Here is a 14105-nt window from a genome sequence, read left to right as displayed (position 1 = left end):
CCCCAGGTTTAATCCTCAGTACCCCCACAAAAGAATACACTTAATATCACTAAACTATACACTAAAAAGTAATTAATATTGTACGTTTTATGTTGTTTATTTATGATTTATGTTATTTAGTTTATCATAACTTTTTTAAGTTGCTATGATTATTCTCCATGTAATACATTGAAATCTAATGTTTGAAGTTTTGCATTTTAAACCACTGTATATTTAGCATTTTAGTTGTGGACTTTGAAAGAGAGGTTGTATTACAAAATTTGGACACTTTCTTTAAATCTACCAATATAATTTTGCTCTTTTACGATACATTGGGTAACTGTATGTATAGCATGGCATTAAGTTCAGCAAAGGATTTTTTTTTTGGTACCAAGGATTGAACTGAGGGGCACTTGACCACAGAACCACATCCCCAGTCCTGTTTTGTATTTTATTTAGGGACGGGGTCTCTCTGAGTTGCTTAATGCCTTGCTTTTGTGAAGGCTGACTTTGAACTCGAGATCCTTCTGCCTCAGCCTCCTGAGCTGCTGGGATTACAGGTGTGTGCCGCTGTGCCTGACTCAGCAAAGAATTTAATAAGCAAATAAATATCTTTTTAAAAGGTGAACTCTGCTTCTTAGAAGTATATGCTCCAGTTGAGTCAGGAAAGTTCACAGATTTCATAAATGGGATTTCTGTTTAGGGAGAAATGGGAAAGATACAAGCCACTGAGAAAGGTCTAGAAAGCCAGCACGGGCACACAGGAAGTTGTATGAGATGCCGTGGTAGGTTCTTCACGAAGTATTGTAAGAACTCTGGCTTCGGGAGTCTGGGAGTCTGGGCAGCAGGAGGTTGAACGTGAACCATGCTGCAGAGCGAGAAGAGCTTTGGTGCTGGCTATGTGAGTGTTTGGATTAGTTACTCTGCTTCTCAAACCCTCGGTCCCCTCACCTGTAGCATGAAGGTGAGCACACCTGCCTCTGAGTTGTCCTGAGGATTAGAAAGAAACAGAACATTTAGTGCAGTGTTTAGCACATGGAGAACACCCAATAATTGACAGGAATAGCAATTGTTATGTTAATATTTACAATGATAGTAGTTGACAGTACCTGAGTGTGGTTGGTGTTACACAGGAGATTTAGGCCTTCCTGTGGGCAAGTCTGATACCCCATGCTGCCCAGATTAGGGCTTTCCTGACTAGTCCTGCCCTTCTAGCTCAGTTTCCCCACTTCTAAACATACACCTGTGGGCCAGTTCCCTCATCTCTCTGTAAATAGAGGTCATTATAATTCTCATGTTATAGGATTGCGGAGTACATAGCAACTGTAATGAAAAACTTGAGCTATGTACGAGATGATGACAAATTCCCAGGCCAGAAGATTGAGATGGGATGACCATAGGTGGGAATGGGCCAGTGAAATAAGGAAGCTCATCAGGGAGACAAAGTGAGTTTGATTTTAGAGGGATTTAGAGAGATCTAATTTATAAACCAAAGCACAGAGGAAAGGTTATTGAAAAACAAGTTTTGTTAATGATTTCTCTTCATTGTAACCCTTCGATAGCCAATGAATATTTTGTTCCTAGCTAAAACTAGTTGTTGGACCTTTGACTAGTATTGCTGTAGAGCTCTTAATTATTTGACCCTCTGATAAATGTAATAGAAAAAAATTTAATAGTGAAAGTTGAAAAAAAAATGGCTCGACTTTGTACTTTCAGCCTTATCTATTTACTATTGTGCATCCCCAAACCCTCTTGTACTGAGATTTTTTTTGAAAAGTATTTTTGAGATGTTTAATATAAAGGTCATATAATCGGCCATCTTTAATTTTAAGAAAGAACAAAATTATTAGTACTTTTTGAAAAAACAAATACACCTCACCTAAGCAGCCATTTTTTAAGCTAAAGAATTAACTCATTTTTGTCTTTCTAATAATTACAAGGGAGTCATTGGCTTTATTGAAATTATCAATTCATTGAATGGAGTTAACTGCTCTGACTACCAACACTGGTGCAGCCAAGGGCTTCTATGTGTAAGACAGGGCCATTCCCTTAAAAAGTTCACCTTCTACTTGAGGAGATAAGACTGAGCCACATAGAACAATTAGAGAACTGAATAAGACTATTATTAAATGTTTAATTACAGGGTAGGGACTATAACTATGGTACAAGTTTAGAGAAGAGGCAAAGCTGAGGGCTGAACTAGTATGGGCTCATGAATGGCCTGGAAACTTAAAGAATGTGTTACAGAGAGCGGAGTTTCCTTTACACATTGTTTCTTTTCTTGTTTTTCTGATCTAATTGCAACCCCCTACACACATACACAAATTTCACATGCATATAAACCCATGGATTAAAAAATTACCCAGAAAATTTTTCTACCAGATAAGATAGAAAAATTAAATTGCTTTCATAATAACTTGCCAGTGTGGCAAATTTCCTTAAGAATTTAATTTTTAAAAATATGGAATTATTCACATTTGTGCTCTTCATTTGCTGGGGTGGATCTGACCCTAGGCCCTAGCTTTGTCTGCAGATGGGTGGATCTCTATGACACTTTCCTCCTGGCTCCTAACTACCCCTGGATTGCTGTATTTTTTCCCCCTTGAACTCCAAGCAATGCCAGATTTAGGGATAAAAAAAGTGAGGAAAATACATTCTTCTTCCAAAGCTATACTGAAATCACAAAGAATCAGCACAGTTTACGGGAGAAAAATAGTGATTGAGATGTTACTCTTTGAATTGATTAAATGTGGGCCTACACAGTCACCTTATGTGATTCAACTTTGGTACCTTTAAAAGTTCAATATAATTTACTAGAAAGTTATTAACAGTTAAAGTTATGTAATAGTTCTGTAGTGAAGGAAATCAGCAGGCTCTATAATGTCTGAATATGAAATTACCATCTATACTGTTGAGAAACACAGGTAGTTTTCACATAAAATTGGGCCACTTAAATACCATTATTATGAATCATAAATTAGAATACATTAGCATCAATATTTTCATTGGAATTAGTGTAATTTATAGGAGCTTAGTGCTTTTACTGTTAAGTTGTTCATTACTGGATAAAAACCAATGAATTTTATTGCAGTTTACATTGGACACAGATGTAGATTATGGTTTCATAAATTTACTTTGAATAAATATTTCAGTAGTTATGAAAATGTTTCAACTAAAGAGTGTTGTCATGAAAGTGATATTGTTTAATTATAGTCCTCTAATTTCATAATTAAAGACCTCATTATTTTAAAGTCAAATGTAACTCATCACATCACATGATTTGGAAGCTTTAACCTCACCTTGAAAGCTTCTTTTGACAGAAATAGAAAGTTTGTATTCTTTCTTTGTCACTCTTTTGAACCTTGTAGATTTATCTACATTGCAGTTAGAATTGACACAGACTATGAAGTAGAAGGAATCATCTGAATAAGTCTGATGATACAGTGTTTTTATTGAGATCATTTGGTTATATTTTAGACAAAAATATGGGGGGTTATGAGGATCTTTGTTTCAAATTCATAGTACATGTGGATACTTATGAGTGATTTTAATTGTAATTTTAATGAAATTGATGGAACTTAAAATTAATACAAGATTCTGAAGAATGGTTTGCTTATTTTTCCCTTAGAGATGTGGAAATGTAGCCTCGTGAAGCTTTGTTTTGAGAGGGCATCTGGCTACCTTTGACAGTTTTCCAGTGTATCTTTGGCATCACATCCATCTGGTTGTGTTCAGAAGCTCAATGACTGCATTAAGTAGTGGCTTTGTTGAAACACGACTCAAAGTGCCATTCATTTGGTTTCTTCTGAGATAAATTAACTTTAGACAAATCCTAAATGGTTGAAATATTGCTGCTACACATTTATGATGGTATTTCTTTTTTGTTTTTCTTTCACAAAGAAATGATGTCAGCCTGAAATGAATTTATTTAACAAGGGTCTAATGTAGACTGTTAAATACGTTAAAGGATTAAGTGGAGAAAATGGACAATAATGCATGATTATATGGTGTAATTCCATATAAAGATGGAACTTATAAGAAATGGTACAATGGGAATGTTATTTTAAAAACTCAACAACATCAGGGATGATGAATTCCAGGCACATTTAAAGTTCTTGTCAAATGTGAACTAATTTGATGATTCTAATAACAATATAAAGTAGGTATTACAAATAACATGTGAAGGGCAGGTATTATTTTGATGGCTATTTTACATGTGGGGAAACTGAGGGACAGGGGACTGGTATACAGTGCTAGCTTACATTTTGTGGCCCGTAATATTTCTGTGGGCAATTCATAAACTAGAAAGTTTATGAACTGTTGAACTAGTTTGCTCTTCTTTGGTATGAAGAAAATCATTTCATGGCTATCAGTATGTGTGGTTGATTTTTCTGTTTTTATTAATAAAATTCTATTACTTATATCTATAAATTGTACAGTTTGCTTTTCTTCCCTCTCAGTTTTCTTGGGTAGCCTTAACATTTTCATTACAACCCTGCAAAACGTCCTTTGCCTTCACTCTAATGTTTGAGACTGATATTCTTTCCCCGGAAGTGATAATCTTTCTTTTGTCTTGCAAAGTTTATGTTAACAGTTTACAACCTGACATTTTTTAGAAGAAAGGGGACTGGGTGTGCAGATCACATCAGAATCTGATCACAGTCTTGTGAACCCTCTGAAACCAACCTGTGATCCCTCAGAAACTAATAACTGGGTCAGGGACACCTTCGTTTTTGAAAGCACAGGGAACTTCAGGGACATAAAAGAGAATAGCTTTCCCCACAAAGCTATTAATTATATGTAGTACATTTGCAAGCTGCTGGTCAAGTAGATAACCAGTGGCTCAATGTAAGTGAATCACTTGTAATCCATCTGAATGATAATTCTTATTTGTGTTTCTCTGTATAAAATTTTCTTCTCTGGCTGCCTAAAAGCTTTTCTCCTTATATTTGATTTTCAGCAGTTTGACTATATCTAGTTCTAGGTATGTTTGATCCTGCTTGATTTTTTGGAAAACTTGAGAATACTACCTCTTCAAATATTTCTTCTGCCCTATTGTTACTCTGCCTTTCCTTACTGGGACTTCAGGTTTGCATATGTTGGACAAATTCTTGGGTTGAGATAGATAAAATTTGTCTCTTTGTGTTTTAATCTGTATAATTTCAGTGACATCTTTAAGTTCCCTGATTCTTTCCTTGGCTGTGCTTAGTTTGCTTATTAAGCCCACCAAAGAGCTTTATCATCTCTGATGTTGTCAAGTTTTTACAATAACATTCCCATTGGACTATTTCTTATAATTTCTATCCTTTTATGAGAATACACCATCTGATCATACATTATTGTCCATTTTTCCCACTTAATCCTTTAACACATTAATTATAGTTATTTTCAAGTCTCCATCTAATAGTGCCAACCTCTGAGTCACCTCTGAGTCTAGTTCTATTAATTGCTTTATCTCTTGACATTGGGTTGTTTTTTTCTTACTTTTTGGTGTGTTCTATAATTTTTATTGAATGCTAGATGACATGTTTTATAGAGACTGAGATAAATAAGATTTATGCTCAGAAATGGGCATGTCATGTCATTAGCACTGGAGAATTTGGCTCAGTTTAATAATTGAACTAGGTTTGAATTTTGAGTCACCATTGTTAGCTTCAGTTGCATCACTGGCTTCCTCCACTGGTGGGCCTCTGTCACTCTGTTTTGGGTGGGAGTCAGGGTTCTGGAGGGCTCACTCAGTGTTCTTGCTCTACTCTCAGCTTTTAGCTGCGATTTCCATGCTCTTGCCCTTTCTGTAGTAGTAGACAGCTTGGTCTTCAGTGCTAGGCTGTCAGAGAGGTCCTGGGAGTTCTCGGTCTCCTGGACCAGTTTTGACCTTAGGCAGTGCTGTGCACCTGGGTCTTCGGCCTGGGCCATCTCTGCATTCCTGCCCTGGTCCATGAAGCAGCACAACTCTGCCTGTACCAATGTTGAATTTGGGCAAGAGACAGTTTTCTGGCCCTCCCTAGTCTTAGCAGAGCTCTGCTTTCATTGTGCAAACTCCAGAGTCCAGGAGGTTTCTCTGTCCCTTTGAACAGTGGACCTTTGCCTGGTTCTACAGGCAGATGGATTTTGCTTCCATCCTTCACCTCATGGCCCTAGGAGAAAGGTCTGATGGACTTCCCCCAGTGGCTATGACTTGTATTTCATGTGAAAAGAGCATTAGAGAAGTGGGCAGCTTTACACTGCCCCCAGTAGCAGCCCTCACCTCCTGCATACCTGTGCCCAGGAGAGGGGCTCTCCTGCTCCACCTCCAGTCCTTCTCAGGTCCACCTGTGGAGAAGCCTTACAAGTGAGTGGGAGTTGGCCTTGGGAACTCCTTAGAATTTTAGCTGATTTCCTTTAATGGGTTTTCATGGTGCCTCATACTTTGCTAAACATGAACCAGTTTCTATGTCAAGAATATCATTTTGGGGGATTCACTTCCCTTGGTTGCCTTGTGACCACAGCTCTGATGGGAACAAGAAAAGTCATGATATTATAGTTGTTAGACTTTTTTCTTACTAGTCTGTAAGTAACATTCTCTTTTGGCATTCTGCATCCTAAGCCATAACCTGAACTGCGCTTAACCCACTTCATGACTTTTAACATTTCACAGGTTTCCAAGCCAAGAGCAAATCTGTACCCTCATAGACTTCTTGCCAAACCTGGGCATTGGTAAGCTTTTGGAATACAAAAGACGACATCATAGAGGAGGAGGACTGGCTGAAGAGAGGTATCCATAGGCCAAGTAGCTTTCTATTACTTGCAGCGATGGGTCAGACTGGTCAGAAGTAGCGCTTTACTTTCCCCCTTTTAGCACAATAGGCAAGAAGCTGCATTTAACCATACCTAGCTTTTCTTTAAATTGTTTCATTCTTCTTCATTTCATCTTATTTTATACAGTGACCTTCAGAATGACTGTTTTTTTGCTCCAGATCCTCCTCCCAGGCCCTTGCTCATCTTGGGAACACATCAAAGTTTTAAAGATGTGTGGAAAACCTTGCAAGCTAGCCCTGCAAGATAACCCTGATATGCCCAGTGTGACTTATTCTTTCAATTCAGAGTTATTGTTATTGAGCTGAAGAAAGGTCAGGCCTTGCTGTGCTTCTTTAATAGACCTCTAGTTCTTTCTTGGATAATTTTTTTTTATTGTTTTGTTTTGTAAAAGTAACAGAAATTTCTTTAATCCAGTGTTTATCAACTTTTAAGTTCTAGATCCCCCTCTTTGATAAGCATAGAGACACTATACCTTTCCTTAGTGTTTTTTATTTTTAATTCAAATGAAGCAACTCCAAAGGAATCAGAGGACAAGAGGCTGCTTTGTTTTCATCCTTCCTCACTTTTGATGTCCCCTACCTGCACACCTGAATCAGTCAGTGCCCAGACTTGGTCACTATTTTGCAGGAGTATTGAATTTGGCTATTGATACATCACCTTTGCATGTTTTTTTAGGAATAATCAAATAAAAAACAAAAACAAAACAGTTTTGAAGTGTAAAAGAAACAAGAGGTAATTTCTTTCTTGCCTACATCCCTGTAGATAAGACTCCAACCCTGCAGATCAGTCTCTTCTCTGGAATAGGCTAGATCAGTTGGATTAATGGCAAGTACTTTGTTGCCAGTGGAAGGAATGAGACCCATTTATTTGTTACCTCATTTCAGAGTGAGAACTGAGTGAAATTGCTCATGCCTGTTTAAGGAATTCCTGCTCTTTAAATATTCAGATGACCTTCTATTTTTAGCATCAACCTTCTGTTCAATAGGTAGGCAGTTTGTTAGAAATCTATATTTTTCATAGTATATAATATGACTACTTCCACTTTTAATGCTCAGTATGAGTTCTGTAAATATTTTTTTATTCTTCCTGAATTTGCTGTGATACAGAAAAGTTTCCTTGACCTCTTTTCTACCACATCATTTTACCTAAAATCATTCCTGACCCAATGTTGTTATATTGTAAATAAGTATTGGTTAATGTATAAACACATTTTTAAGCTTCTTTCCAGCTGTAAAATTTATGATTCTTTATCAAGGAATAAAAAATTTCAGGGTTGATAAAGGCCAAATGTTTTCCCTGATAAGTGGATGGTGGTACATAATGGGGATGGTGGGGGATAGAAGAATGGAGGAACTTTAGATTACAAAGAGGAAAATGAGAGGGAGGAGCGGGCCAGAGTATGAAAGATGGTGGAATGAGACAGATGTCATTACCCTATGTACGTGTATGATTACACAGATGGTGTGACTCTACATTGTGTACAACTATAGAAAAGAAAAATTGTTCCCCATTTGTGTACAGTGAATCAAAATGCAATCTGTAAAAATAAAAAATAATAATAAGAAAAAAAAATTTCAGGGTCGATATGGAGACTTTGCTTTTGAAACTGGTTTTCTTCCAGTCCATACCTTTTCTATGTGCTCTTTCTTTTGATGCCAGTTAGGCAGCCAAGATGCCCTGGGGAACTGGGTTTCCATTTTGAGGTATTCATCATCCAGAAGCATTAGGTGATGAATGCAAACTCACCATTTAACAGCCAGCTCTGAGAAATTCCTTAAACCCTTGAAAAAAGTATTTTGAGACACCTCCATCTCAGCAGAAACCAGGGCTTTTTCCTTTGGTTCTAGATGATTAATGCATGTACACACCTATAGTTTGAGTATATTTTAGTATTAAATTTATATTAACTTACATTACTAAGTAACAGAGAGTAGATTCTGATTCTGCTTCTGACCAGCTGCTTAGCTTAGGCAGGTGCCTGATCACTGCTGGACTTAAGAATAAAAACCAAGTTGAAATGAGTAGAACTAGAGTAAAAACTTCAAATGTAGTTTGGGGTCCATTCTCCTGCCACTGAACTCTGATTCTGTGTTCCTCCCACACAAGTGCTTCTGTCTTCCCTTCCTTTCCTTTTGCCATGGGGGACCAGATGGCTACTTCTCTAGTCATCTCATCCACCTGTTACTCCCAGCCAGCAATTCTGATCCATTCAGTGACCTGAGTGAAGCTACCTGCTGTCCTCTGTGTTGGTCTCTAAGCAAGCACACTCTTCTATATGTGTTCTTCTAATGGCTTTACTGCTAGTGGGGAGGGAGAAACAGGTCCTTTCATGCAAACCTGCATGTGCTGTGGACATGCATTATTGTAGGCAACAGCAGATGGAGGGGGAGGAAGAGACAGGAGGTCTCTGGTAAGGGCTGCTGTTATAATATTGGTGGTGCTTTAGTGGCCATCGTGTGTGTGCCTTTTAGGAACCAGAAGTCTAATCAAAGCCTGGGCTGGTTTGTGAAAAGAAAGGCAATGTTCCTTAAACGGCAATGTCCTTAAGGTTCAACCTTTCCCACAGACATGGGTGTGTGAGTGTGTGCATATGTCATGTGCATTAGCCTACTTTGTTATTTGACCTTTTTTCTCTTAATGAACAAAGAAACCTATAAATTTGCAACAGATCAGAAAGTGGTAGTAGAATATTAATCAGTGTATATAATGGCAGAATAAAGGATTACAATGCTGAGAAAATACTAGATGTTTTTAATGTATCAGTGATAAACACCTCCATTTATCTTTGTGACTCCTTTTTACTTGTAGCACTTTGAGATATAATTTATAAAGATTATGAAATTCCCTTACTGAGTTAGTGTGTTGCCTTTATTAAAGGTAAATGTGTCTTCTTAGACATAAAGACATCCTTCATTCTGAAAAATGGGGAATTTATACATTCTTCATGCCCTTATGCATGGCTGATTACAAATTTAATTTCATGCCAGCTAACTTGAATAAATAGAATGCAATCTATGCTTTAGGGATTTGAATAGCTATAATACAATATATCTTATAGATACAATTAGCACAGTTTTTACCACTTTTGCACTTTATTGTTCCGAGAATACAGTTATAAAGAAATACTCTGCCTGGTGACTTTTATGTTTTATCTTGGCACTCGGATCACAAAAGCCTCTATGGTTCATTTTGAAACTTTGAGGGAAATGATACCCATATGATTTAAAGTTTTAAGTTTAATTATCTTCTGTAAATTGCTCTTGGAAGTACAGGTAGTCAAAAAGTAAAAGTGGTTTTAAATTTTAGACATAAAAAGAATAGTATCATGACTTTATAAAATATAGAGAAGATTTTATTCAAAATAGATGCTATCCAGAACAGGAAAATCAGAATTGCCTTTTTCTTTATTGTCTGGAAAGTTATATGATCCCAACCCCTACCCCATTCCCTATTTATGAATATAATGACTTACTGAAAATTTATGACAGATTTCATATACCACCTGAAAGGCAATATTCTGATTTACATTAAAATCGTGAAAGATGTTTTGAGGTCATTTGAGCAACTCTTTGTAAAAAAATAAAGGTATCTATACAGGGAAGGTCTTAAGCACACACATAGGTGTAGATGTCAGTCCTTAAGGTGGGAACCTATTTCCTTATGCAGGAAAATTGAGGAGTACATTGTTGGCAATGGAAACTTGTTTAGAAATAGGTGCTACTTGAAGTTTTACACTTGGGTAGTGATAATAACCTGTTTTTATTGGCGGTACTTAGATGATGTTCTCAGCATCAACCTCGAACACATTAGTAGGTCTTAATAAACCCAAGTCTAGAATTTCAGAAGTACCCCTCCAGGTATAATAAAGGTCTCCCTCTCAGACCTAATACAGTTGCAAGGGTAAAACCATCTATCTGAAGTATTTGGAAACATGACTATTATGAGACTCCAAAAAGCCAGGATTTCTGCTGAAATTCCAATGTGTATCTATTGAACACACATTTTAATAGTTCGTACTTAGTACTCTGTCATTTGGGATATAGTCCAGAAATAGCCCAAACATCTCAGTGAACCAAGTGGCCAGGAAATGATTTTCAGACTTAATAGTGTTCGTCCCCATCATGTAGGGTGCTGTCTAAAATGCCATTTCCTGTCCACTGTCCCTGGAGAGCTGACGTCCCTAGAGAGCTTGGGAATCTATACTTAAATCAGACAACCCAGGGGATTCTGAGGTAGGTGGTCTGGTGACAAGTTGTAGAAAACGCTGATGTAGGAGATGTATCCCCTCTCAGAACCTGCTTCGTGGAGTTGCTTCAAGACCTCTGCAGTTGCACAAGCCCCACCACACTCAGAAGGTCCCTGCACTTGACTTAATGCTCTTCTGTCATCTTCTAGTAAGTCTTAATAATTTTTAAGGAAGGACTCCTACATTTGCATTTCTTTCCAGGCCCTGAAAATTATGTAGCCAGTTCTGTATACAGATTTTATTTTATGTTAACTGAGATCATGTTCCTAGGCAAGAATGAATTGCAGTTATTTAGTAATGACTTTTTACCTGTTGGTGTTAGACTGTAAACTCCAAAGCTACTTCTGAGCTTTAGAGGTAAATAACTATCCTTCATCATAGGACCCAGAATAGGAAATCCTCATTAGTAATCCTGAACATAGATTTTATGTTTATGTTTATGTTTTATTCTAATGTACTGTTTTTTGTTTTTGTTTTTTCCTCCCAGGATGGTACAAAACAGAAAAGGGAACGGAAGAAGACGGTGTCTTTCAGCAGCATGCCCACAGAGAAGAAGATCAGCAGTGCAAGTGATTGCATCAATTCCATGGTTGAAGGTTCAGAACTCAAAAAGGTTCGCTCCAACTCTAGAATTTACCATAGGTATTTTTTACTGGATGCCGACATGCAGAGCTTGAGGTGGGAGCCATCTAAGAAGGATTCTGAGAAAGCCAAGATTGATATTAAATCCATCAAGGAAGTGAGAACAGGAAAAAATACAGACATATTCCGCAGCAATGGCATTTCTGACCAGATATCTGAAGACTGTGCTTTTTCAGTTATATATGGAGAAAATTATGAGTCACTTGATTTGGTTGCCAACTCTGCAGATGTTGCGAACATCTGGGTTACGGGACTGCGGTACCTAATTTCTTATGGCAAACATACTCTCGATATGTTAGAAAGTAGCCAAGACAACATGAGGACTTCTTGGGTTTCACAAATGTTTAGTGAAATTGATGTAGATAACCTTGGACATATAACTCTGTGTAATGCTGTGCAATGTATCAGAAACCTCAACCCTGGTTTAAAAACAAGCAAAATTGAGCTAAAGTTCAAAGAATTGCACAAATCAAAGGACAAAGGTGGCACAGAAGTCACAAAGGAAGAATTTATTGAGGTTTTCCATGAGCTTTGTACTAGACCTGAAATTTACTTCCTTTTAGTTCAGTTTTCAAGCAATAAAGAATTCCTTGATACCAAGGACCTTATGATGTTTCTTGAGGCAGAACAGGGTGTGGCACATATAAATGAAGAAATAAGCCTAGAAATTATTCACAAATATGAGCCATCCAAAGAGGGCCAGGACAAGGGCTGGCTCTCCATAGATGGGTTCACTAATTACCTTATGTCACCTGACTGTTATATTTTTGATCCAGAACATAAGAAGGTCTGTCAGGATATGAAGCAACCTCTGTCTCATTACTTTATAAACTCATCTCATAATACATACTTAATAGAGGATCAGTTCCGAGGTCCCTCTGACATCACAGGATATATTCGGGCTCTTAAAATGGGTTGCCGGAGTGTTGAATTAGATGTATGGGATGGGCCAGATAATGAACCTGTAATTTATACCGGCCACACTATGACCTCTCAGATAGTCTTCCGCAGTGTCATTGATATTATTAACAAGTATGCATTCTTTGCTTCAGAGTATCCTCTTATCTTGTGTTTAGAAAATCACTGTTCTATTAAACAACAGAAAGTAATGGTTCAACACATGAAGAAAATTTTGGGAGATAAGCTCTATACCACTTCACCCAATGTCGAGGAATCTTACTTACCATCCCCAGATGTTCTGAAAGGAAAAATACTAATCAAAGCCAAGAAGCTGTCCTCAAATTGCTCTGGAGTAGAAGGAGATGTTACTGATGAAGATGAAGGAGCAGAAATGTCTCAGAGGATGGGGAAAGAGAATGTGGAGCAACCCAGCAATGTGCCTGTGAAGCGATTTCAGCTTTGCAAAGAGCTGTCTGAACTGGTCAGCATCTGTAAGTCAGTTCAGTTCAAGGAATTTCAGGTGTCATTTCAGGTTCAGAAGTACTGGGAAGTCTGTTCATTTAATGAAGTTCTTGCCAGCAAATATGCCAATGAAAATCCAGGGGACTTCGTAAATTATAACAAGCGTTTTCTTGCTAGGGTCTTTCCTAGTCCCATGAGAATTGACTCCAGTAACATGAACCCTCAAGATTTTTGGAAATGTGGTTGTCAAATCGTAGCCATGAACTTTCAGACTCCAGGGCTGATGATGGACCTGAATATCGGCTGGTTCAGGCAGAATGGAAACTGTGGCTATGTCCTTCGGCCAGCCATCATGCGGGAGGAGGTCTCCTTCTTCAGTGCCAACACGAAAGACTCTGTCCCGGGAGTCTCCCCTCAGCTTCTTCACATTAAAATCATCAGCGGGCAGAACTTTCCAAAGCCCAAAGGATCAGGTGCCAAAGGTGATGTGGTGGATCCTTATGTCTATGTGGAAATCCATGGGATCCCTGCCGACTGTGCAGAACAAAGGACAAAAACCGTGCACCAGAATGGAGATGCGCCCATTTTTGATGAGAGCTTTGAATTTCAAATCAACCTGCCCGAGCTGGCCATGGTGCGCTTTGTAGTGCTGGACGATGACTACATTGGGGATGAATTTATTGGTCAGTACACCATTCCCTTTGAATGTTTACAGACGGGCTACCGCCATGTTCCCCTGCAGTCCTTGACCGGAGAGGTACTTGCTCATGCTTCATTGTTTGTGCATGTGGCCATCACTAACCGACGAGGAGGAGGGAAGCCTCATAAAAGAGGCCTTTCCGTGAGAAAGGGGAAGAAATCCAGGGAGTATGCATCTCTGAGAACGTTGTGGATTAAAACTGTGGACGAGGTGTTCAAGAACGCCCAGCCCCCCATTCGGGATGCCACGGATCTGAGAGAGAACATGCAGGTACGTGCTCCTGGTCAAGTGTTCACTCGATGGTTGTCCTGCTGAGTGGATGTCCACAGTTTATGAACATATTGGTCTTTTTTTTTTTTTTTAATGTACTAGCATATT

At 38.2% G+C, this 14105-nt stretch overlaps 1 protein-coding gene across 5 annotated transcripts in view; it reads left to right on the top strand.

Annotated features, from left to right (window-relative positions):
* The window catches only part of PLCL2 (phospholipase C like 2), a 217173-nt gene that overhangs the window by 96160 nt on the left and 106908 nt on the right, over nt 1–14105 (top strand). For all 5 annotated transcript variants that reach the window (XM_079115498.1, XM_079115495.1, XM_079115496.1 and 2 more), the window contains exon 3: nt 11511–13997. In XM_079115498.1, the coding sequence (XP_078971624.1) occupies nt 11511–13997 (2487 nt within the window). The remainder of the gene's footprint in view (nt 1–11510; nt 13998–14105) is intronic.

Source organism: Sciurus vulgaris (assembly GCF_902686455.1).
Source record: "Sciurus vulgaris genome assembly, chromosome: 16".
Taxonomy (NCBI): domain Eukaryota; kingdom Metazoa; phylum Chordata; class Mammalia; order Rodentia; family Sciuridae; genus Sciurus; species Sciurus vulgaris.
This window is presented reverse-complemented; position numbering and strand designations above follow the sequence as displayed.